This window comes from Melospiza melodia, chromosome 22, assembly GCF_035770615.1.
Source record: "Melospiza melodia melodia isolate bMelMel2 chromosome 22, bMelMel2.pri, whole genome shotgun sequence".
In the NCBI taxonomy this organism is placed as follows: domain Eukaryota; kingdom Metazoa; phylum Chordata; class Aves; order Passeriformes; family Passerellidae; genus Melospiza; species Melospiza melodia.
Genome location: NC_086215.1, coordinates 7,493,122 through 7,515,834, shown reverse-complemented (window position 1 = coordinate 7,515,834; position 22,713 = coordinate 7,493,122). Strand labels below are relative to the sequence as shown.

Sequence of the window (22,713 nt, the reverse complement as noted above, 5' to 3'; positions counted from 1 at the left end):
GTCTCTGGGGCATTCAGCTGCTGTGTACATCAGGAAAATGGGTGGATGGATGGATGGATGGATGGATGGATGGATGGATGGATGGATGGATGGATGGATGGATGAGGGATGGATGGATGGATGGATGAGGGATGGATGGATGGATGGATGGATGGATGGATGGATGGATGGATGGATGGATGGATGGATGGTGGATGGATGGATGGATGGATGGATGGATGGATGGATGGATGGATGGATGGATGGATGATGATGGATGGATGGATGAGGGAGGGATGGATGGATGGATGGATGGATGATGGATGGATGGATGGATGGATGGATGGATGGATGGATGGATGGATGGATGGATGGATGGATGGATGGGAAGAAAGACCTACAGAGCCTCTGGCTAAGTGAGAGATGGCAGCAGGAGCTAAGACTATATTAGACCTTGGACATCTCAAGCTCAGAGGCATCAGGCTCACAGACTGGATCCCTCACAGCAGCATCTGAGGCAGTCAGAAGCTCACCTTGAATCCTGGTGGTCCCTGGGCCCCTGGCAGTCCTGGCACGCCAGGGTTCCCTCTCTTGCCTGGCATCCCGGTCACGCCTTCCTCCCCATCATCTCCCTGCTCTCCCTAGGAAAGAAACACACAAGAGGTCAGAAACAAAACCCTTTCCCCTTCTGGGGGGCCAGGGGAGTGGTGGGATTCTGCCCTCAGCAAGAAGGGACAGGTTTGCAGGGGTGGACAGAGTTGTGTGCACGTGAGTGTCTGCCAGGCCACAAACCCCCTTTTATTCACAGATCTGCAAAGGCAGCTCTGTGTGCAAGTGACATGTGAAGATCTGCTCTGGGTGCATGTAAACTGCAATATCCACAGCTGGATCACATCATTTGTCCTGTGCTACCTTGCAGCTGTGCAGCTCCAGGGCTGTGTTTGCTGCAGTTGAAGCTTACCAGCATCCCAGGCACGCCGTCCTTCCCAGGCACTCCATCCACTCCAGGGGCACCCTCTTGTCCTTGCCTTCCCACCACTCCTCGAGGGCCTGGCAGCCCAAGGATGCCCTAAAATCACAAAGGTGTTAAAGGAGGAGCTCCCACACAGCATTTCCTGGGGCAGAAAACTGAATTTTCACCTACCGGTGAGCCCCTGCTCCCTGCACTGCCCTGTGCTCCTTGCTTTCCTTTTTGACCCTGCAAGTAAAAATAGAGACACATCTAAAATTGCAGCAGTTCTAGCACAGCTCCACTTGGGACTGTGACTTCAGGGTGTGCTTTGATTGGAAAGAGTTTTATAAAAGGGACATTTATAAAGTCAGTTGCTCCAGTGCTGGGGAATGAACTGCTATTTGGTTTTATTACAAGTGATTCTTCGTATGTCTTGAGAGTTCTAGGGCAGGAATGAATAGCTAGAAGGCAAGGACCTGCATTTTTCCTAATACAGTGCAGATGAGGACAAAAAAAGGCAGGATGAACTCGAGGGAGGATTTGGTACACTGGCAAACATTAGAACAAGATGCTAAAAACCTGAGTCCTCCATTAGTTCATTGACAGCAAACCCAGGACCCAGAGAGTCCTGAGGGGTTCAGGGGGGGCTTCTGTCTGAGAAATAACTCTGTTTTGGAGAGCTAATGGAAATTAAAAAGGTGTCTGAAATTTGCAATGCTGCTTTGTGAATAAAGAAAATAAAGAAAATAAATACTCCTGAGGTTTATTAGCTGTAAAAAGGATTAATTTGTGCAGAAAGAATGGAAAACTCAGCCTCATCACCTTCACCAGGGCTCTGTTAGTGAGGTAATGTACTAAAGCACTTTTAAATTGAAGAACTCATTTTCTGTGCATTGTTTCTCCATCTGCAGAGGACCAGGCTGGCCAGCTACATAAAATAAATATTCCTGGGGGTGCTTCCCCTGCTATTCATTAGACCCAAAGAGAGTTCCAGATTATCCATTTATTTCTCTTATCAGCTGGTACACCTCTTGCCAAGAAGACCTCAAACTATCTTCTGGCATTACCCCCAGCAAGGTCAGATAAAAAACCCTGACATCTGCCAAGAGAGAGCAGGAATTTGCTGAGTATTGAGGTCACATACTTCTGTTTTAGCAAATAAAACCCCTGGTCTGTGAGAATAATTAGCAAGCTGCCATAACAGGCAGATGTGGAGGTAGGAGTAGGTGTGGAGTGCCCCAGTGAACCCTGAAGGACCCACATGCCCTGGGTTTTCTTGCTCAATAAGGACAAGAAGTCAGAGGGATTGTTCCAAGAAACATCTCCATGGATAAAAGGACTCCAAACCCAGAAGGTTCCAAGCCAGAAAAGTTTATGGTTCAAGTGGAAGGGACAGACTCTTGCCTGGCTCAGCCCTCCTTGGGATGGAGGAGCCAGCTGTGGCTGGAGACAGCACTGTCACAGACATCTTTTATGGAAAATCCTTTCCTTAGGATTTTTCCTCCTGAGAAGCTGAGAGGCCTCAGGAACAAAATGTAAACAATGATTATCTGCTGCTGTGGAATGCAACAGGTGCATCTGGGATTGGCCCATGTTGGATATTTGTAATTAATGGCCAATCACAGTCATTGATTGGACAGAGAGCTGGCTCGGACAGAGAGCCAAGCCACAAACCTTTATCATCATTCTTTGCTATTCTATTCTTATAATTAAATCCTTTCTTCTATTCTTTTAGTATAGTTTTAATGAAATATATATAATAAAATAATAAATCAAGCCTTCTGAAACATGGAGTGAGATCCTCATCTTTTCCCTCATCCTCAGACCCCTGTGAACACCATCACACACCACAAAGAGGGCACAGGAAAGAGACACAGCCCATGGCAGGGACCAAAGACCTGCCCAAGAGTCACCATCATGCTGGAGCTGCAATTGATCTTGGTCTTCTCCAGCCCCACAAAGCCAACAAACCTCTGGGCTTGGACACCCAAATGTTCACAGCCCTCCCACAAGGATCCCCACAGCCTTTCCAGGCATAGAGCATAGGCTAAAAAAAATCCCACATGCTGGGCAAAACCATGAGAATCCTCTTAATCAGAGATTTTCTTTAAATCTTTAAACTGGGACACTGCAAATCCACCCTGCTGAAACCTACCACATCACCTTTGGATCCCTTTGCTCCTGGCTTGCCTGGTGATCCAGGATCCCCCTACAAAACAGAAACAAGAAAAATCTGCTTAAAATTCTCTTCTGGCAGCATCTTGCACGAAGTACAAAGAACAGCATTTTTTGTGCCCTAATAACACTGAGTGTATGGAACCAATTCAGGGAAACTGCCTGTACTCAGACAGGCCCCAGGGGAAAAAGGAGCAGGGAGCTGTCTCCAGAGAGCATTAACAGGGTGTCAACTGCAGAAGGAGCAACTCTGCCCCTCGCTTGGGTGGTGCCTGAATTTGTGGAAATCATTCACCACATTCCAGATGGTGCCTGGAGAGCAGGGAGGTGGGCAGGAAGGAGCCTGTGTGTAGAAATTGTGTGCAGAACAAGCAATTTACACAGTGACTGCTGGTGCCTCCTCCCTCCTGAGCACTGCAGCCCCTGCCTTGGCTCCACCTGGGGGTCAGGTGTTAGAAAACTGCCCATGGGGTAAAGCAGAGAGGGTGTTTCACTGCTCTCTTCCCCATCACACCCATCTCAGTCTTTTCTCCTGGCCAGCCAGGTTGGGTTTTTGGTATTTGTGTCAGTGGCAATTTCTGGACTAAGGTCAAATAAATGGTAAGGAAGGACTCCGTGCAGAGCTCTCCCTTTTCAGCCTGTTTTTCAGCCACGTTTCTGATGGACCTTTACTAAAGACAATCCAAAGTTCCTGCTTCCATCTGAATCATCTGAGGGGCTACCAACCCCCAAATAAACTACATCCACTGGGGAATGCAGCAGCTGTACTCATTTCTGGGCCATATAACAGAGCACTACCCTTTTAAACCCAAAATAGAATCTGTTGTTCTTCCCAACATCCTTACAAAGAGTGGGAATTGATTCAACTTTATTTCCCAATACAAACTACACTTAATGTGCTGCTGCACTCACAGTTGCAATAGTCACATATAAAGATTAAATGCTACTGTATGTAACAAGGGAATAAAAAGTCCTTCCCTGGAGTTTGGATTTAATTTAGCCTTTCACAAAGTCCTTCAGTATTTTGAGAGGAAACATCTTGCAAGTGGAATAATATGGTTTCACCTCACCAGCAGCACATCAGATGGATAATTTCCAAGCAGACACTTCCACTGTCATCCCATCACTCATCTCCAATATTTCTATTCCCTCAGGGACCATTCAGAAAGGATGGTTTTGGAAACACTGGGAGTGCTCCCTGTTTGGTCACCCATTTATAAGTCTCAAACATGGCTCAAAATGCCCATTCCAGAGGCCTGGCTGATGGAAATGGCCACATTTCACATCTCCCCACACATTCCCACTGCAGCCCTTCCCACCTCCCTGCTTCTGCTGTGCCACTGGGTGCCTCACAATAAAGCAGCATCTCTTACCGGTGAGCCTTGCTGCCCAGGTTTTCCTCTTTCTCCATCAAGCCCTTCCTGACCCTTAAATAAAAAACAGAGAGGGAACATGCCTTTGTTCTTTTGTGGCAATGAGAAAGAAAAATGAATGTAAAGTGATTTAAGGGGCAGAAGAAGACACATGTGTCTGCATTCTGCTGATACAGAAATGGGGAAGTTGTGGGGAGTGCCCAAATCCTGTGGATGTGCTTTGGAATTGCTCAGGAACTGCTCAACACCAGCTAAGCAGCACAGAAGGTGTTCTAAGGCATCCCAAAATACACAAAGCTCTAATGGAAGGGAACAGTTGGAGACAGCTGTCCTAGAAAATAAGGCAGCAGCACTACTACTCTGATGAATTAAAAATATTCTAATTACTATAATGAGTCACTCTGACCAGGTGCTTTTGAAAGGAGGTAACCCTTGATTCCATGGAGCCTTTGCAGATCAGCCCCAATCAGCTGAACATGTCCTGCAAAGAGGGAATAAGGAGCACAGCAGGGTATTTCATAGCCCTGGTTTTGCTTTTGAGGGAAATCTTGCAAAGATTTTGGAAGCTTCCAAATCATAAAGTTCACAGATCTTCCCATGGAAGAATCTACAGCTATGGGCACATCAGTCTTGACATTTGTCCGTCACGCACACATCTTGTCTAGGATGTCTCCTTGACAATCACAGAGAACTGTGCCCAAACAGCCCTGCTCATTCTTTTAGCCTCACTCTGCAGGTGCAGGCAGGCTGAGGTGCTGACTTTCTTGCCTTCAGCAATGTTTTTATGCTTTAGGTAAAGAATTGTTCCTTATCTGAATCACAGCCGTGTGCAGCAGCTGGCCAGGGACAGCAGCAGGTTATGAACTGGGACTGCAGGTCTGGGGGCTGATGTGGACTGGGAGCACTTCCCCAAGGCAAACGTTTTTCAATCATGCATTTGGAATAAGACTCACAGGATAACCAGGGTCTCCAGGCTCCCCTCGGTCCCCTCTGTCACCAACAGGGCCCTACAAGAGCACAACAAAGGCTTGAGGTGTCATCTGCAATATCTCAGTGGCTTGTGCATAAGGCAGCAACCCAGCTAATCCACCCCCCAAAAATCACTCCAGGATTGATTAGAGAAGGGATTTAACATCTTACTCTATCTCCAGGTGGTCCCTGAGGGCCTTCCACCTTCCCGTCATCACCTTGTTGTCCCTGTGAGGAAAATGTTAGTATGAATATAAACAGCAGATTTTAGAGCAGATGTGTCTGTACAGACCCAATCCATATCATGGGAAGTCAAAGCCTCTGTTGAATTTACTCCCTTTTCATCCAAAGAAAGACTAAACAAATTTTTGTGTTGTTTGTTTCACTGACTCTCCACATTGCTTTCCTCATTTCTGGTGGTTGTTTTTCCCTGCTCTAAACTCTCCTCCTTAAGTAACCAGGTGCAGAGGGTTATTTTCAACAACTCCTAAAAACTCAGCAAGCAGGATGTAATTACGACAACATGGGAAATAGCTCTGTGCCTCTGAGTTTTATTGCTGACAGTTCAACCAAACTCTTTAATCAAACATTTCCCTGCCCTTGCTGAGTGCTGCCTGGGCTGTCCTGGGAGCAGGGGTGGTATAGATGGGCTCCTGGGTTGTGTGCCACCATTATGGGCTTGTTTTACCATCAGCCAGGGGAGACAGCCTCTCACACACCCCTGTCCTTGCTGGGATGCTCTTACACTCCTCTCTCCTTGCTGGGATGCTCTCACACACCCCTGTCCTTGCTGGGATGCTCTCACACAGCCCTCTCCATGCTGGGATGGTCTCACACACCCCTGTCCTTGCTGGGATGCTCTCACACACCCCTCTCCATGCTGGGATGGTCTCACACACTCCTCTCTCCTTGCTGGGATGCTCTCACACACCCCTGTCCTTGCTGGGATGCTCTCACACATCCCTGTCCTTGCTGGGATGCTCTCACACAGCCCTGTCCTTGCTGGGATGCTCTCACACACTCCTCTCCATGCTGGGATGGTCTCACACACTCCTCTCTCCTTGCTGGGATGGTCTCACACACTCCTCTCTCCTTGCTGGGATGCTCTCACACAGCCCTGTCCTTGCTGGGATGCTCTCACACTCCACTCCTTGCTGGGATGCTCTCAAACACCCCTGTCCTTGCTGGGATGCTCTCACACACCCCTGTCCTTGCTGGGATGCTCTCACACTCCTGTCCTTGCTGGGATGCTCCACAGCACGAGCTCAGTGCTCATGGTTTGGCTGGCAGATAACATCACTCAGCTTATTTATGACTGAGGTCTCTCCAAAACATGCACAGAGAGATCCCTTAAGACTTAACAGAGACACTATCCTTTTAAATTCTGTTGTGAAAGTCACTCAGGGTCACGGTGTCCTGTTTTCTTTGGAGCCCAGCTCAGAGATGGCTGTTTCTCAGCTCCCCATGGAAGGATGCAACATTCCAGCTCCTCCAGTTTTTCACTACTCCACAGCAGTCTCTGGCACTTCGGCTCCTTAGGATGAACATCTCTCAGAACTCCTTTGGTGCATCTGGGGGGTTCTGGCACAGTGGAGGTGCTTGGGTGCTCCAAGAAGCCTTGAACATCCAAATCTCAGCAGATTGCAAGTTTTTCACAGATTTGTGTAATTCTCAGTGGTTGCACCAGCCCTTTCTGGTGTATTTACAGCTCTCTTTGACCTTCTCTCTGGGCTGCTCTCCTGTTGGAGCTGCAGCTGCTGATAGTAAGGAAATTTCTTGGTGAGCCTGCCTGCCTCTGAGAGAAACTTGGGTGGCAGAGAGGAGAGGAAAGGAGGGGAAGCAAACCCTCACAGGCTCTGCCAACATTTCCAGTGCTACTGAACTTGCTGCTGGAAGCCAGCAGCAAAATACCTGGCAACTGGTTTGCCTTCCAGCCACTATCTAAGGAATGTTGCCTAGAAGGGAAACAAAGCCACCATTTCTCATCTCTCAGGGAAAAAAGAAATCATCCCAGTGTGTCTGTTGCTATGCAGAAGTCTTGGCACTGACTGCTTCTTCCCAAGCAGGATGTGCACACCTTTGCCATTTGGGACCTGAGATGAGTGTGATGAACTCAGGGAAAGCTCCTAACTCTGGTGCCCTTGAAGAGCATCAAGACTCACAGATTTTCTCCATTGTGGCTTTGTTTCCCCTTCAGGCTGATCCCCACCTTGTTCTCTGTCTCCTGCCTGAGAAAATCCTGCAGCCTGGTCAGTTCTAGGCCTGTGAATCCGAGCTCCTCCAGAGCTTCCTGGTGCCTCAGCTGCTTGAGAGAGAGATGAAAGCTCTGTGCTCATTCTTCAGAAAGTTGCAGTGAAAAAAAGTTAGAGTAAAGGGCAGCAAAGTAAACATGTTAGGATACAAATGGAAAAGGCATGGAGAAGAAGGGAAGGCTTGTTGTTGTTGGCTGCTGTCCCAAAGTGAGATACACCAGTTTGTAATTTTTAAAAGGATCCCATCTGGACTGCTTTAAGCAGCTGCCAAGAGCAGGCGTCTGCTCTGAGCAAGGCCTCTTTGAGGAGCTGCAAATGTAGGAAATGTGGTGGAGTGGCTGGCTGGGATGGCACCAGGGAGCAGGATTCCACAGCACTGCCTCTCTCCAAACCCTCTTCTCTGAAAAAGGGAAGGAAGGCCTTCCCCACCATTGCATCTTCCTCCTTCAGCACGGCTCCATCCACCATGTCACTTACAGCTCACGGAGTGCTCACGGTCCCATTCCCATTTTCTCTTTATTTCTCACTGTCAGGCTTCCATTTTTGTGTTCACACTCTTGTGAGAGGTTACAGATGTCTGGAGGGAAGGAATCTGTCTGTCTTTAGGCTGGGATCCAGGCAACGCTCCGGAGATGAGGGAGGGTGGATAGGAAAACTTAGATGCAAGATTTTGTGGATGCTGCAGGAAGGGGTGCTGGAGGCTCAGTACATGATTTTGTGCTCTCCTGGTTCAGTATCTTCTCCTTCTGCTCCCCAGCAAGGTGTCAGCAGACCCTGGCCTTCCAGGAGAACATGGGTGAGGAGATCCAGCTGTCAGTGGTCATTAACAGAGCTCACTGTTCTTAGCAGTGTGCATTGAACATTTTGGTGGCTTCATCAGGCCTCAGCTTGGATACTTGCATGTAGAATTAATTTATCATAACACTGCTGTGCTCTTCTGACACCAGATCCACTCAGGGAATGCTTTTCCACTGTCCTTTTGCAGAGCAACATCTTGTTGATGAAGGGCAAATTGCTCCACTGAGCACTTCAGATGAATAATTTGGGGATCATTTGCTACTGAAATTACAAGAGCTTTCAAGATGGCAACTTTAAATGTTTTCAAATAAAACTACAGCTGCAACTTCAGCAATGGACACACATATCTGCACACCTCAGTGCCTGCAGGGTCAATGGCTGACCTTGCTTTTGCTGGTCATGGCTCACAACTTTTTGCCAGGATGCTCAAGATTTGACAGTGGAATTGTGAGGAACCTCTGGGGCAGGTTCTGAGCCTGGCCATGAGCTCTCACATCATCCTGGGCTGGCTGTGCTTGTCTCACACCTGCCAGGAAGTTCAGCAGGGCAGCAATGGAGATAGGGAGCAGCAGGAACAGCTGTTCCTCCATGGATGTGTTTCAGCAGCAGGAAATGGGAGAAAAAGCACAATGGCCATTGTTCACCCCCAAAGAAAGATTTCTGAGTCTTAGAGGAACACAACAGCTTGCCCTGCCCCAGTGACTGCTGGCTGCAGGGGGAATCTCCAGACAGAGCATGGTGTGAGCAGGGTGACACCAAGAGCATGAAGGGATCCTCTCAAAGCCCCAGCAAGGGCAAGTCCTTATAAACTCATTTTATAAGCATTGGAGATCCTGTCGGCACTGTAGCTGCCCTCCCACCTGTGTGCAGAGGCAAAGCTGAATGCTCTCTTGAGTAGAAAATGAGCAGGAAGAGTTCATGCACCTCTCCTCTTCATGGGGACCTCACAACTGACCAGTCCCCATCACCATCACTTCCCTTCCCACACCAAGGCAGAATCACAGAATGGTTTGGGTTGAAAGGGACCTTAAATCCCATCTTGTTCCACTCCTTGCCATGGGCAGGGACACCTTCCACCATGCCAGGGTGCTCCAATCCAACCTGGCCTTGGGACACTGCCAGGGACAGGGACAGACCTGAGCCACTGCTTTGCCACCCTCTGAGTAGAGAACTCCTGACATCTAACCAAAATCCACTTTTGTTTGTTGTAGGAAGCTGCTCCCCTCTTTTAGACAGCCTCCTTTAAGCACTGGAAGGTCACAAGGAGCTCTCCCCAGAGCCTTCTGCAGAGAGGTCTCAGGAGGGAGGGAGCCGTGCTGCACAAGGCATGTGAAGGACACCATCAGCCCTGGGAGAGCCAAGCAGCCCCGGAGCCGACAGGAAACCACTGAGGAGTGACTCACTGCTCCAGCCTGGACTGGTTATGGCTCTGCTGACTCAGCAAAAGGGGGAAAACTCCCGGGAAAATGGAAAGAGGGCTCTGAGTCAGGGCAGCTGCAGCCAGGGGCTGTGGGAAGGTGGGGCACAGGGAACGTGGAGCAAGGGCCATGGAGAGGGGAAACACCAGCAGCTGCAGATCTGCTCCTTTGTGCAGGGAGTTACTGTGACCTGAGCACAGAAAGGCACCAGTCTGAGTCCTTTTGGCTTGGGGATGGAGCTGAATTCCTGTGGATGCAGGCAAAGCACATCCTCAGCCCCATGCTGGCTGGCTCAGCCCCTGGCACAGGGTTTGTGGTGTCTGGGAAGGACGTGCTGGTGGCATGGGGGTCCTGGCATGGGCTGGCACAGGCAAGGCTGCAGCTTTGAGGGGTTATGTGTGTGTATGAGAGGCTGTGGGGTCAAGGAGGCACCTCTGCCTCAGCTCAGGGTGAGCACAGTGCAGATGCATGGCAGTTACAGCAATTGTCTCATTGAAGGGGAAATGAGATGGCCAAACCCCCTGAGCTTACCTTTTCCCCCTTTGGCCCTGGTGGTCCAATTGGCCCTGGTGGTCCTGCATGTCCCTGTGGAGAGCAGAGAGCACGTGAGGAGCCAGGAAAGAACTGTGGGACTGAAGGCCCTCCCTGGTTCCCTGATCCCACGAGCCCTGGGTGGTGCATGCCAGCTTTGGGGGGCACATGGGCAGAGATGAACCAAATGCAGGTGGTGCAAATGGGGACTTGGCAGAGAACTAAACTTGAGGTCACAAATAAATCTGACTCGAGGACAGAAATAAATCACGGTTTGAGAACAATTTGCATCCTGGAGTGGCAGTTTTGCTGTGTTTAAGAACAGGTAAAAGCTGGGAGGTGAAAATAAAACCCTTACCTGGTAGCCCTTTAAGCCTGGGTCCCCTTGAGCACCCATCCTTCCTGGAGCTCCCTGGAGAGGCAGAGACAGAGGCACTGAGAGAGCAGCCCGTGGTGTTGGCACGAGGGGAGGAGGCACTGGGCTGTGCAAAGCAAAGCTCTGCACACGTGGGAGTGTGGCCTGTCCTTGTCCTGGCCACCCCTGAGCTCTGCTGCAGCACCTGATGGCTTCTCCTTGGCTTTAACCTTTTACACATGCAGAGGGCTGTGCCAGGAGGCCTTTCCCTGCCTCTGCCTGCCTGCAGCAACAGATTCCCCTCCTCACTCAGATTTGCTGTCAGAAATGGCTGCATTTCTGTGCTCTTCACCTGCCCTCCTGCATGCCCCTATATCCAAATATCCAAATTAGTGTTGTGCTAGGAAGTCCACCAGACTTCCACAGACCAGAATCACACCCTTAGCAGAGTGAACAAAGGGGTTTAAATCAGATCATCACATTAAAGTGAGTCACAGAATTTCCATATAATCCCATTTAGCATGGAATAAAGCCCTTTCCACAAGACAAAGACATGTCCACTCCAATAGACTTGCTCAGATGTTGCTTTGCTCCCTTGTGAAATAATCCACGGAGGCTTTGCCAAAGACTATTAAGGGAGGATATGTGGTGAGGCCACAATTTTTAGTGCAGGAAAACACTATCATCAAAACCATCACTCCATCACTCATTTGCTACTGTTCTGAAGTATCACCACTAATCCTAGTTCATAAATAATTCCTGATTTTGCACTAAGTTCTATCAAATAGAGTGCAAGAAGTTTCCTACCCAGCCTGCAATGCACGAGAGGCACTTTTATGCACCACTGCTGTCCTGATGCATTCATCTCTTGTGTCTAAAGCAAATTAATTTCTCCCCTCTCTGCCATACTATGGCTGCTCTCTCTGGAAGCCTCACCTTCAGTACCCAGTTCAAACCCTTTCCCATGCTTCTTCTTGCTCCAAGTGTTTTAAATAAGTAGATCAAGAGTGGGTGTAGAAACAGGGCAGAAATCCAAGGCAGAGTTCCTTATAACAACACAGCTTGACTTGGAAGCTGCTCTTGCCATGAGTGTGCAGTCTCAAAGGGGAAGATCTTAGCAAAAAATAGCTTATCAGCTCACTCAGCTGAGGAAAAATCCCCAATATTTCAGCAATTTCAGCCCATCTGGGGAGTTGTGAAGAGCTGCCTCCATGCAACGTGAGCTGGGCTCACGGGGCACCAACCCAGCCACCCCTATGGACTCTCCTCTGTGCTGATTGGGACAAGGGTTGAGATGTTTTGGCCAATTAAACCCATCTAACAGCATTTTTCAGTGCATTTTTCAGGCTCTGCTGGGCTCTGTGCCCCAGCCAGGCCCGTGCCCACCAGTGCCAGGTTTCTGTGGGTTGTGTTCAGCCGTTTGCAGAGCTCTTCTCACCATCGGTCCCAGGGTACCTCGGGATCCTTTGGGGCCTTGGTTCCCCTTCGGCCCCTGCTTCCCTGGGGATCCCATCTCTCCAAGCTGCCCCTGGTAGCCTTTGCTGCCCTGCAGAGCAAAGGCACTGACATCAGTGTGGCACAAAACTCCTTCTGCAGGAAAACATCAGAGACGAGGAAGGGAAGGGAGAATCACGGGCTGTGAAGGTATCAAGGAGAGATGTTCCTACCTTCTGGCCAGGCTTGCCCTTTTCTCCCTGTTTTCCTGGTTTCCCTTCTGGTCCCTGGAAGGAGAAAAACAAAAAAAGGCTGTTGGAATGGGAAAGCAAAGGAGTCACATCCCAACCAGCACTCCCAAGCTGTTTCCCTAGCACACACAAACCTGAGAGCATCCTCACCCACACCTGGGGGCCAACAAGGAGGCCAGAAGGTTATGAAGGTCAGATCACAATCCACAGGTGCTACAGATGGAGGAAAACTCATTGCTTAAAGGTGGAAAGCTCTTTGTGCTCAGGGGGCACAGCTGAAAGGTGATACTGTGATAATGTTGATGATGGTGACTTTGAAATGACACCTTGAAGATAGGTCAAGGAAAACTGTGTCCATCTGTCTCCAAGGGTGCAAAAGAAGGATCTCCAGAAGCGCACCTACCTAGCCTCTGCTACAGAATGGGCTGAAATGTGGAAAACCACAAAAGGTTTCCTCTGGTTTGCCCTGAGCTGCCATCTCTGCACCACGACTCTACCAACAGTTGCATCCTCAACTTTGGCACTAAATTAGGTGTCAATACTTTTAATATAGTTTTAGGACCCTACCAATAGAACTATTGATTCCATACCAGTTGTCCTAATTTTTTACCTTGTGAAAAAGGCAATGGTTTCATTCTCTATGCACCTACCACACACAACCTCCTGCTCCCAGTGAAACCCCCTCCCTCTATTTGTGTTACTACTGCCACATACAGAAACCACAATCTACTGATCAGGCTTCTAGAAATGCAGTGGGATGCAAAACTTGGAGTGGGGGCCATGGCAAGCAGAGGCAGGAATGCTGAGCTGCTTTCAGAACCCAGTGTGGGTGCAGAACCTGCTGCCCCTCCTTGCACCCACACCACAGGCATGTGCTACCATACAGCAGCCTCTCCTTAGGGACCTCAGGGAACTCATTTTTTCCAGTGTTTGACCCTGTTGGCTGCAAGGGAGACAGAATATTTTTGAATTTGACAGAAAGAAGCAAAAAGTATTACTGAAGAAAATAACTCATGCTTTTTGGGAATTGTGACAAACTTTTCAACAGCATCTCCACACCAGCACCACCTCTCTCCCTCTGCTCCCCCTCCTCCTAGCTAAGAAGGTATAATTTTCATCATGGTTGGTGTTGCAGTCTCTGCTGAATAAAAGCAACTTTTAAAGTGAGACATATCGGGGGTTTTCACTCAGATCTGAAACATGGGCCTCAAAAGTGCCTGCTCTGAACACAAAGGAGCAATTCAGCCTCATTCCAGCCCTAAAGGATTGTGCCAGTTCACTTCCCCAGAGGGAATAGCTCCATTTTACCCAAGTCAAACATTTCAGGAGTCCACCTTGCCAACACCGTTAGGCTTCACAAAGCACAGGTCCCTGCAGAGGAGCACATGAGCCTTGTTCTGTGTCTCTTCCATACTGCTCAGGTTTGTTTTTTTTTTTTGTTTTTTTTTTTTGTTGTGTTTTTTTTTTTTTTTTTTTTTTTTTTTTTTTTTGTGTGTGTTCTATTTTTTGCTGCCCCTTTCCAAGAGATCACTTTTGGAGCTGCTTTCCCACAGATGCCGAGCAGCCGCAGCAGATGAGGGGTGCCAAGCCTCCAGCATCACCCACAAGATTTACACTTCTGACAGGAGTGCAGAGAAGGAAAGCACTGATTTCACTAATGAAAGCATCAGAAATGGCCAGACCCTTCCAGCTCCACAGCAGCTCACTGGTACTCAGCACCTGAAGTAACTCCACAGCCCCTGCTCTGCAGCACTGCCCTGGCACATTATGGCCTAAAAATTTGGAGAGGGAATGGTGGGATCAGTCAAAAAGCTTTGCTGTCAAACAAGATGTGACTGAATAATGAGACAACTGGGGTTTTTAATCAGTTGCACAGTGTTTTTCCATCAGTCTCCCTGGGCTGTGCTTTGAGAGCTTGTGGAACCACAAGCAGTAGATGCTTCCTGCAGACAGGATAAAGCCCATTTTGAGCTAGATCTGTTTCTAACCCAGTGATGGACAAGGCCTTGGTCTGCTCCAGCAGAGCAGTTTTGCACACTCAGATATGCTCCTGGATCTGCAGTGGTGTGGCAGCTCGTAAAACAAAGATTTCCATGCAAAGGTTCCATTCCCAGGCTGATAAAGTGTTATATTGTCTGTAAAAAATGCAGATAGCAAGTGAGACACACTCTTTATCACTGGGCAGAGCAGGTGGACCCTGTTCATGGGGAGGTCACGAGGATCTCAGGATACTTCAGAAGAGTCTGAGGTACAGCCTGGCTCCCTCCACCAGGATACATCTCCCATGGGTGCTTCAAGATTGAAACTTGAATTCTGCCCTGCCTTGGAAAATGTCTTTGTTTTTTGAGAAGACAAGTTTAGGCTTTAAATTTTCCCATCTGAGAAACAAAATTTCCACACTGCTCCTGAAATCTGCCAGCATTCAAGTTCCTGCTTGCACTCACCATCACGGAGTACAGATAGAATCATCTGGGAGAGGGTAAACAACAAAAACCAAACTCTGACAGCCCAAGTCCTGCTCACAAAATCGAGCTCAATCCACAGTGAGGCTGTGCTGTGTACAAACAGCTTCTCAGACTTTCTCAGGCCTCCTTCAGCTTGTCTTTTCCCTTGGTGGTGGGTGTGAACAGAGATATGGGCTCCAGCAAACTCCTTGTACCATCTTCCCCTTATGACACATCAGCCTTGGGGAGCAGGGATGTTCATCTGCTCCAGAAGGTTCTCCTGGGTCCTCCAGCTGGGGTGCAGCTCTCTCTCCATTAATGGAGAAAAAAAACCAACATTGGCAGCATCACCAGCTCCTGTCAGTGCCAGGGAGAGGAGCTGTCACTCACAGGAAGCCATGGAGACCTCGTTCCAAGCCTCCCTTGCTGTTCTTGACTCTCATCCACTGCCTAAAAGCTTGGCTGGTGTGAGAAAATGGGTCAGACCACGCTGGCGACGGCACGGGCAGAGACGTGGCTCAGATTCTGAGTTCCTGAGTCACCTCCTCGAGAGGAATGAGCTCTATCAGTCAGGGACATTTCCCTGCTCTCCCAGCACGCTTTCTAGGACTTTGGCCAGCAAGCTGTGCTGGTGAGTGGGAAGGCTACCATGTGTCTGATTTTCCTGGATATGCTTTCTCCAACTGCGCAGGAATCCTGCCCAGATGAATTTAGAGGCAGTTCAGCACTTGTCTAGGGTTCCCAGATATGTGATATCTCTGCTTGTGATGATCCAGATGTGGTTGCTGTTGCAATCCCAGATGTTCCCAGGGCACATACGCAGGGGTTTGCACAGTTCCCAGAAATCACTGCACTGCCCCACTCCACACATTGCACAGGGAAGGAAAAACCCAGCAACAACTTTGGTAGCCTGCAAAAATAGTCCCATCCTTTTTCTCTCCATTCTTCTGACTCATCTGTCCAGGGATAAAAAAAAATCAGGGCTAGAAAAGGAAGAAAACAAGAAAGGATAAAAATAAAATTCAATGAGATGTTATCTTCATCCAGGCTCTCCCCAGAGCACATTGGGAATGCAGAACCTTTTGGTACCTCTTTAACTGCAGTGTGAAGTTCCTCAGGTTCCTAAGACTTCTCTCTTTAGCAGAGATAGGAGTGAGGGCAGAAGATGTACAAAAGCCTGCACATCAAAATAAGGAAATCCAAGCTCCCTTTGCTGGACTCACATCAGCTGGGTCACTGTGCTAAGGCGCTGAACACTCGGTGCTTTTGTTCCCAAGGTTTGTACACATTTTGTTGTATGCCTTGGGTTACTGGTTTGATGACAAAATATATTTTCTTTCCAAGCTTCTTCCATCAGTGGGAATATTTTTAAATGGTGATTTCTCTTTATATGCTGCAGTCTTCACTAGAGAAGCATATCAGTACCTCCAGATGATGATGGTATTTGTGACCAGGGACAGTGGAAAGCAGCAGTTTTATTAAGTCACATGCCTTCAGCTATGCCAAAATATCCAAGGAAAGCAAAAAAATTATAGTCTTAGGTCTAGCATGTTTAAAATTTCATTGTCATCTTCAGTAAGGATACAGATTTACAAGGATTTTTTTTAGTATAGCCTTAGATATTCCCCTAAGGGAAAGAAGAATGGTTTATTTTCCAATGCAAATTGGTTAATTTTTAAAGAAAAAGAGACTTCCAGCTGCTGATGGCCTTGACAGAAAAGTCAGATCTATTGCCCAGCACAACAGCAACGTTTAGTGGGAGCAAAGAGATGAGCAGCTCAGCTTTAAATTCTCCAGACATCAACAGTTGAAATCTATGTTCCGACAACAGCATCCAGAAAAACAAAACAAGGAAGTTGAATGAACTGCAGAGAGATATGCCCTGAGCAGAGCCAAACAACAAACAGGGCTCAAATCCTGACCCAAACTTCCCCACAGCCAGTGATGCTCCTGCTGCAGGCAATGGGTCGGGGAAGTGGTAACAGAGATGTGACTCACCATCCTGCTCTGGCTGCTGGCATTCCAGAGGGCAAATGTGTTCCTGCCTTCCTTGCAGCACAGGAAGGAAGCTCTCAGGGCACAGAACTGCTGGGAGAGCCTCCCAAAGCTTGCCTCAGGTTGCTTCAGGATTGCTCAAGACTGCTGTGGAGCAGGAGCTTATTTTAAAACTATTTTTTTGTTTTTTTGGTGCGTCATTGAGTGAAGGTCTGAGGTCACTCCTCCCTCCCAAAGATAAGGCAGGAAGAAACAGAACCACCAGAATAAAGCTACTGAGCAAAGGAAAAATGTGACATGGTGACAGGGAAAAGAAAGATAAGACAGTTTGAGGCACTGGATGTAAAAAGGGCAGGAAAACTAAAAGCAGCAATAAAGGTAGGAAGCATGAACCATAGGATGACCATGCCCATATTGTCCAGGCCCAGCCAGTGAGCTCATTTAAAGGGAAATGAAAAAGCCCCATATAATTTCCTACTGCTCAGCAATGTCTCCATATGAGAACCTCCACTTAATAAACTTTGATGGAGAGAAGCCTCCCCCCATGTAGGACAGTTCACAAGCACGCAGGAAATTAGTGGGATTATTTAGGCCGGGCATTGAAGACATAAATGTTTTGGATTTATAAGAAACACATTTCATAATCACTCTGCCTAGCAGTAGTCTGGAAGGGGAGGAGACAGGGCAGCAGCTCCTGAATGAGTATGGGGAAAGAAGAAAGACTCAACTGTTCTTGAGAAGAAAGACCTGATTGTGCTGTGAGGGTTTCACTGGGAGCACTGGGAAGCAATGGGCCCTTGGCCTGCCTGTGGAAATCCGAGTGGGGAGTGCAGGTAGAGCTGGCTGTGCTCAAAGAATCAGCAAATTGGGGAAATCCTATAAAAAGGTCTTGGATGGCAAGGCTGCAGCCAGAGTTGCTGTGACTTTCCTTTCAGCTGAGCTCCTCAGCTTAAAATGGGAATCCAACCCAAAGTTGTGTATCCTGAACTCTCTGCTTAAGAGCAAACTCTTATCTGCATGCAGCTGTTGCTCTGAAACTTGCTGCTTTCAGTTTTGAGGAGGAGGAGGAGATCTATTTAACTTGATTTTTCTGAGCAGCCACAGTGTAAGGCAGCAAAGAGTCATGCACAGGGCAGTGCTGTGTGCTCTGAGCTGCTCTGGTTCAGTCTGATAGCCCTGAACTGCCACTAATTTGCTGTTTCTGGGATAATCCCTTTTTCCCCCTACTCTCTTTGCCTTTCCTTCCTCATTTCTAAGAAAGCACAGGAGACAAGATGCCACTAAAATGCTTGATGGATGAGTGGGAAGTGTAGGAAAAGTGCAAGGCCCCATCCCCACTGAGCTGTGAAGATTTCATACACAATGAAACCAAAATGCTCCAAAACATTCGTGTTGGAATCTGACAATGGGAAAAAAAAACAAGAATAGAGACAGCACCTGGGCAGCACAGCTCTGACTGACACTCCTGCAAACACAAAGGGTTAATATCTTCCTTTTGAAGGACACAGATGCCCTGGGGTTGTGGAAGAGGAGGGGAATGAAATCCTCTCTTGCAATAAGGAGGGGAATCTTGGAGCAACTGCCCAAAAAAGTGTGTCTCCTTCGTCTGAGTCAGGAAAGAAACCCTGCCAAGCCAATGGGATTTATTTCAAATTCTGGCTCATTTTGACTCCTATTAACTCTAAACTAAGACCAGCTGGGATCAGGCTGCCTTCCCCAGCAGCAGAGCCTGCGAGGGCCAAATGGCCCCTCAGCTGCTGGAGAGCAGCCCCAGTTGCTGCAAGCAGCAGTTCCCTGGGGATTGGGAAAAGCTCTGTGATTCCCTGCAGGATGCTCAGGGCTCACAGGCAACCCTGCTCTGCTCCAAAGGTGTCAGTGGATTTGCTGGGCTGAGTCACAGAGAGCAGAATGGCAAAAAAGGGGGAAAAAGTCCCACATAATAATATCACCCAAACAGCAAAATCCAGCATGCAGCTCTGCATTAAGTGGGGTGTTCAGGAAAGGCTGACCCTGGGGCCACCAGCACTGATTATTAAAGAAAGAGGAGAAGATGATTGCAGCTGTGGGCAGGGGTGCCCAGGGATGCTCACCTTGGGTCAGGAGGGGAAGCAGAGAGACCCAGGCCTGCAGCTCCACAGAGAGGCATTGCCCTGACTCCTGGTCTCAAACTCTTCAAGGCAGAGCTTTTCAGCATATTTGACTGCATTTCTGAGCAACTTCATTCACCTTTGGTTTTTGCAGGACAAATACCTGCTTATGGCTTTCCTGAGTGTTGGTCTGCACAAGCAATGATACTCTAGGGCTGTAACTCAAGGACTCACCAAGGCCAAGTGCAAATACCTTCAGGCCTGGAAAATGGGCTCCAGGATAGGAACTGGCCCCCTGATACTGGAAAGGACAGGCTGTAGGACAGGGGGATGGCCTGCTGTGACCTCCTCTGCCACTGACTGACCTCCTGCATCACCCTGGACCCCTTCACTGTCCTGTGCATCTGCTCCTAACACATTATTCAGGGTAAGACTTGGAGTAACACACTCATTTCCTAAGATTTATGGTGTGAGGACCTCACTGGTACCACAGACACAATGCCCTCCCCTGACACCCAGCCTGGTGCTCTCCATTCCTTCCTCTGCTCAGTCAGAGGGTCACCCCACACTCTCTGCTCAGGTATTTTAAGAAATTTCATTCAAGCAATTACTCCACAGACAGCCCATGGTCCAGAGCACAAAAAACCAGCTTTTCCAGGAAACAACATCTCAGTACATTATAAAAAAAACCCATAAAATTTCGGCATGGAGAGCAGAGATTAAAACCAGGGGTGACTCCAGGATTGTCCTCAGTGTTTTCAGGGAGCTGGATGCCATGGAAGTGGTGCTGCCAGCTGTGGCTGAGCTCATGTGCATGCAGAGAATGGCTGGATTCAGCAGCAGCAGCAGCAGAGCGAGGGGCTTTGTTGCAGAAAACCTTTGAATCATGTTTTCAGTGGCAGGAAACAGAAGAGAACAAAGAGCAAAAACCACTCTGGGACAAATTCTGCTGTAAGTGGTGTTTGGACAGCATTGTACAAGAGCAATGTGTTGGATGAGAAGATGCTCCTGCTCTGCCCTGGCACTGCAGAGCCCAGAGGGCAGCCTGGCATTGCAGAGCAACTCGTCCATCCTGGCCAGCAAGTCATCCTTCCACTTGGGATTATAGCCTGGAGATGAGAGAGGGACAGAAATGTGGTGGGAAGGATCCTCAGGACACCATCCAGAGCTGTGTGTGGGGCTGCTGCTGCTCTGGGGAGCCAAGAGCCACGAGTTCACTCCACGCTCTGCACTGGGCTGGAGAGCAGCTTGATCTTATGAGTTCCCTCAAAAAACCTTCTCAGTTCTCCAGCCCAGCCCAGCCCTATCAGTCTACCCTCCTGAAGAGCAAATGAAAGGACTTTGGATCTTGTTGCACCAGAGCAAAAGGATTTACAGCCCTTCCAGCTCTTCTGGGCTGATGGTGCACATCTGCATGCCACAACAGGGCCGGCAAAGGCAGCAAGATCTGCTCTGATGTAATTGTTTATGGCAATTCAGAGCACTGGAGTGTCTGGCTCGGAGATTTCTGAGTCCTGACATGGCTCGAATGACACTGCAGATAGGATTTCAGGTTAAAATTGAAGTGGAAAGAACTCGACTCCCAGTTTTGCTGAACAATGAGGGAATTTCTTGTTTCAGAGCATGTTGGATTTCAGTACTTCCAGGCTCTCCAATTGCTTTCCTGGAACTGTAAACCCCTTGCTATCAGATGTCTGCCATGTATGGCAACCAGCACATTACACAAACCACAGTGCAGAGCCACAGAGCACAGCTGGAAACCCATCACCTCCCTCCTCCAACTGGCCTGGGCCTTCCTCAGCCGCTGCTGCATCTGCCAACCTCCCAGGGAAGGGCTGAAATGCCACATTTGCTGTCACTGCAGAGGAGAAGCACAGGAAGGAAGCACTTTTTGGAGAAAGAGGTTGTTCTCAGAATCCACTTGTCTGCGACCAGGTTGTTCGTGGCACACCAGTGACTTCATCCTCTGATGGGGTCAGATCCTTTGTGAGAGCAGGTTACTCTCCAGGGATGCTCTCTGGGTGTTTCAGGCTCTGTGGCACTATTCCCTCACAGCCTTACAGATGAGCAGACAAATGATCTTTTTATTTTGGCAAACCACACCATGACACTTGCACTGCTGAGGGATGCCTTGCCAGAGTTCACCAGGCTCTTGTACTTTCCAGTGTCCACACACAGTGAGGAGAATATCCTTGTTCTGCCTTGGCCATACAAAAAAATATGGATTTCCACCAATTTCTCTGAATGCAGGTGCCCAAACTGTCCCAGGCTCTGCAAGGGGAAGGGATTTTCAGCCTTCTGTTGTTTAAACCAGAGGGCAAATGGCCATGCTCAGAGGAGAATCAAGGTCAGGTGAAGGCAGTGAGTTTGTGTTAGAAGACAGAAACCACTGGGAGGAGATAATTCGTGGCCAAGCAGCTCAGGAAAGGTGCACATCTCTGGAAATTCCAACTGGACCTTGCACTGGTGCTCTGATTTCTCTCTTATGGCCAGAGGGACAATTGGCCCATTCCTCCACTGAAAGGAGCAGTGTGAACTTGGACAAAGTGACCAAAAGATAGAGGATACTCATTTATCTCAGCTCCAGCTGCCTCGAGCTCTGCCAGCCACAGCTGTGAAGCTCATCCCAGCTGCCAGGTTTGTTTGCTGAAATCCACTGGTGCTGAAACACGTACAAACCACCCCTGGAGACTCAACTGGGGCCTCCCTGCTGCTTTTTGTTTGAGCCTCAAAACCACAGTGGAAACCGGTTTGCAGATATGTTAATGCTGGAAATGGCTGAGCCAAGGGAAAGTAAAGAGCTCTGAAAAACCTTCCCTGAGCACTGAGGGAAGTTTGGTTGTGCTCATGTGCTATCAGCATCAGGATGAGCCTCTGGAAAATGAAGCTTTGCTCAGGAAAGTCAGATGTGCCTGTGCTGAGCCCACTGATCACCAGGTGAGTGTCTCTCTTGTGCAAGACCCAAAAAAGCAGCACAGACCCAGCTTCCTCCAGCTTTCCAAGTTGCTCTGGGGTCCATCCCTTCATCTGCCATCTCCAGGGAGCTCCAGGACTGCAGAGCCTCTAATCTCCTACCATCCTTCACGCTGGCCTGTTGCCACGTTAGGTGTGAGCTGGTGCTGCCAAATTCCCCAGCCCTCTGCCAGCACCAGCCTGTGCTGCAGCCAGGATACACAAATCAGGCTGAAAATGTACCAGCAGTGAAGTCAGATCCTGTCAGAGCAATCTGGCACCTCATTTCCTACATCTGTCACAAGGACACTTGATAGTGAAGTGTCACATTCCTGTAGACATAAGCAAAATAAAGATTAAGACTAAACATTTCCTTGGCATCAAGGACAAACCTTCAGGACATGGTGTGGCTGCAGAACCCTGTGATGAAAAGGGGTTTTTCCAGAGGTTCTTGCTGTCCATGGAGGACATATCCCTGTGCGTGCTCCCTCTGGAGTAACACAGGGACAAGCCAAGGTTTAGGAGAATCTTTTATGTGTCCACAATTGCAGATGGGCATCAGATTCCTCAAACTAACTTCCAGAAGCAGAAGATGAGCTTCACACCCCAAATGGAGCTGGAGTTTGTTGGCACAGGTAACTGCACAGATCCTTGTGTGTGCATCTCTCCTAAGGACACAGAAACATCAACACCTTCCCTGTGCTCTTTGTAGCTGAGCAGGATATCCCAACAAATACTGGAGCTGAGG

The 22,713-nt window shown here is 48.6% G+C and overlaps 1 protein-coding gene across 2 annotated transcripts in view; it reads right to left on the bottom strand.

The window, feature by feature from the left end:
* LOC134428304 (collagen alpha-1(XXVII) chain-like) overlaps positions 1 to 22,713 on the bottom strand; it is a 145,445-nt gene that overhangs the window by 12,081 nt on the left and 110,651 nt on the right. For both annotated transcript variants that reach the window (XM_063174925.1, XM_063174926.1), the window contains exons 38-48: positions 12,470 to 12,523; positions 12,241 to 12,348; positions 10,806 to 10,859; positions 10,448 to 10,501; positions 5,620 to 5,676; positions 5,433 to 5,486; positions 4,480 to 4,533; positions 3,087 to 3,140; positions 1,124 to 1,177; positions 941 to 1,048; positions 513 to 620 (exon numbers count right to left, since the gene is read on the bottom strand). In XM_063174925.1, coding sequence (XP_063030995.1) covers positions 513 to 620; positions 941 to 1,048; positions 1,124 to 1,177; positions 3,087 to 3,140; positions 4,480 to 4,533; positions 5,433 to 5,486; positions 5,620 to 5,676; positions 10,448 to 10,501; positions 10,806 to 10,859; positions 12,241 to 12,348; positions 12,470 to 12,523 — 759 coding nt within the window. The remainder of the gene's footprint in view (positions 1 to 512; positions 621 to 940; positions 1,049 to 1,123; positions 1,178 to 3,086; positions 3,141 to 4,479; positions 4,534 to 5,432; positions 5,487 to 5,619; positions 5,677 to 10,447; positions 10,502 to 10,805; positions 10,860 to 12,240; positions 12,349 to 12,469; positions 12,524 to 22,713) is intronic.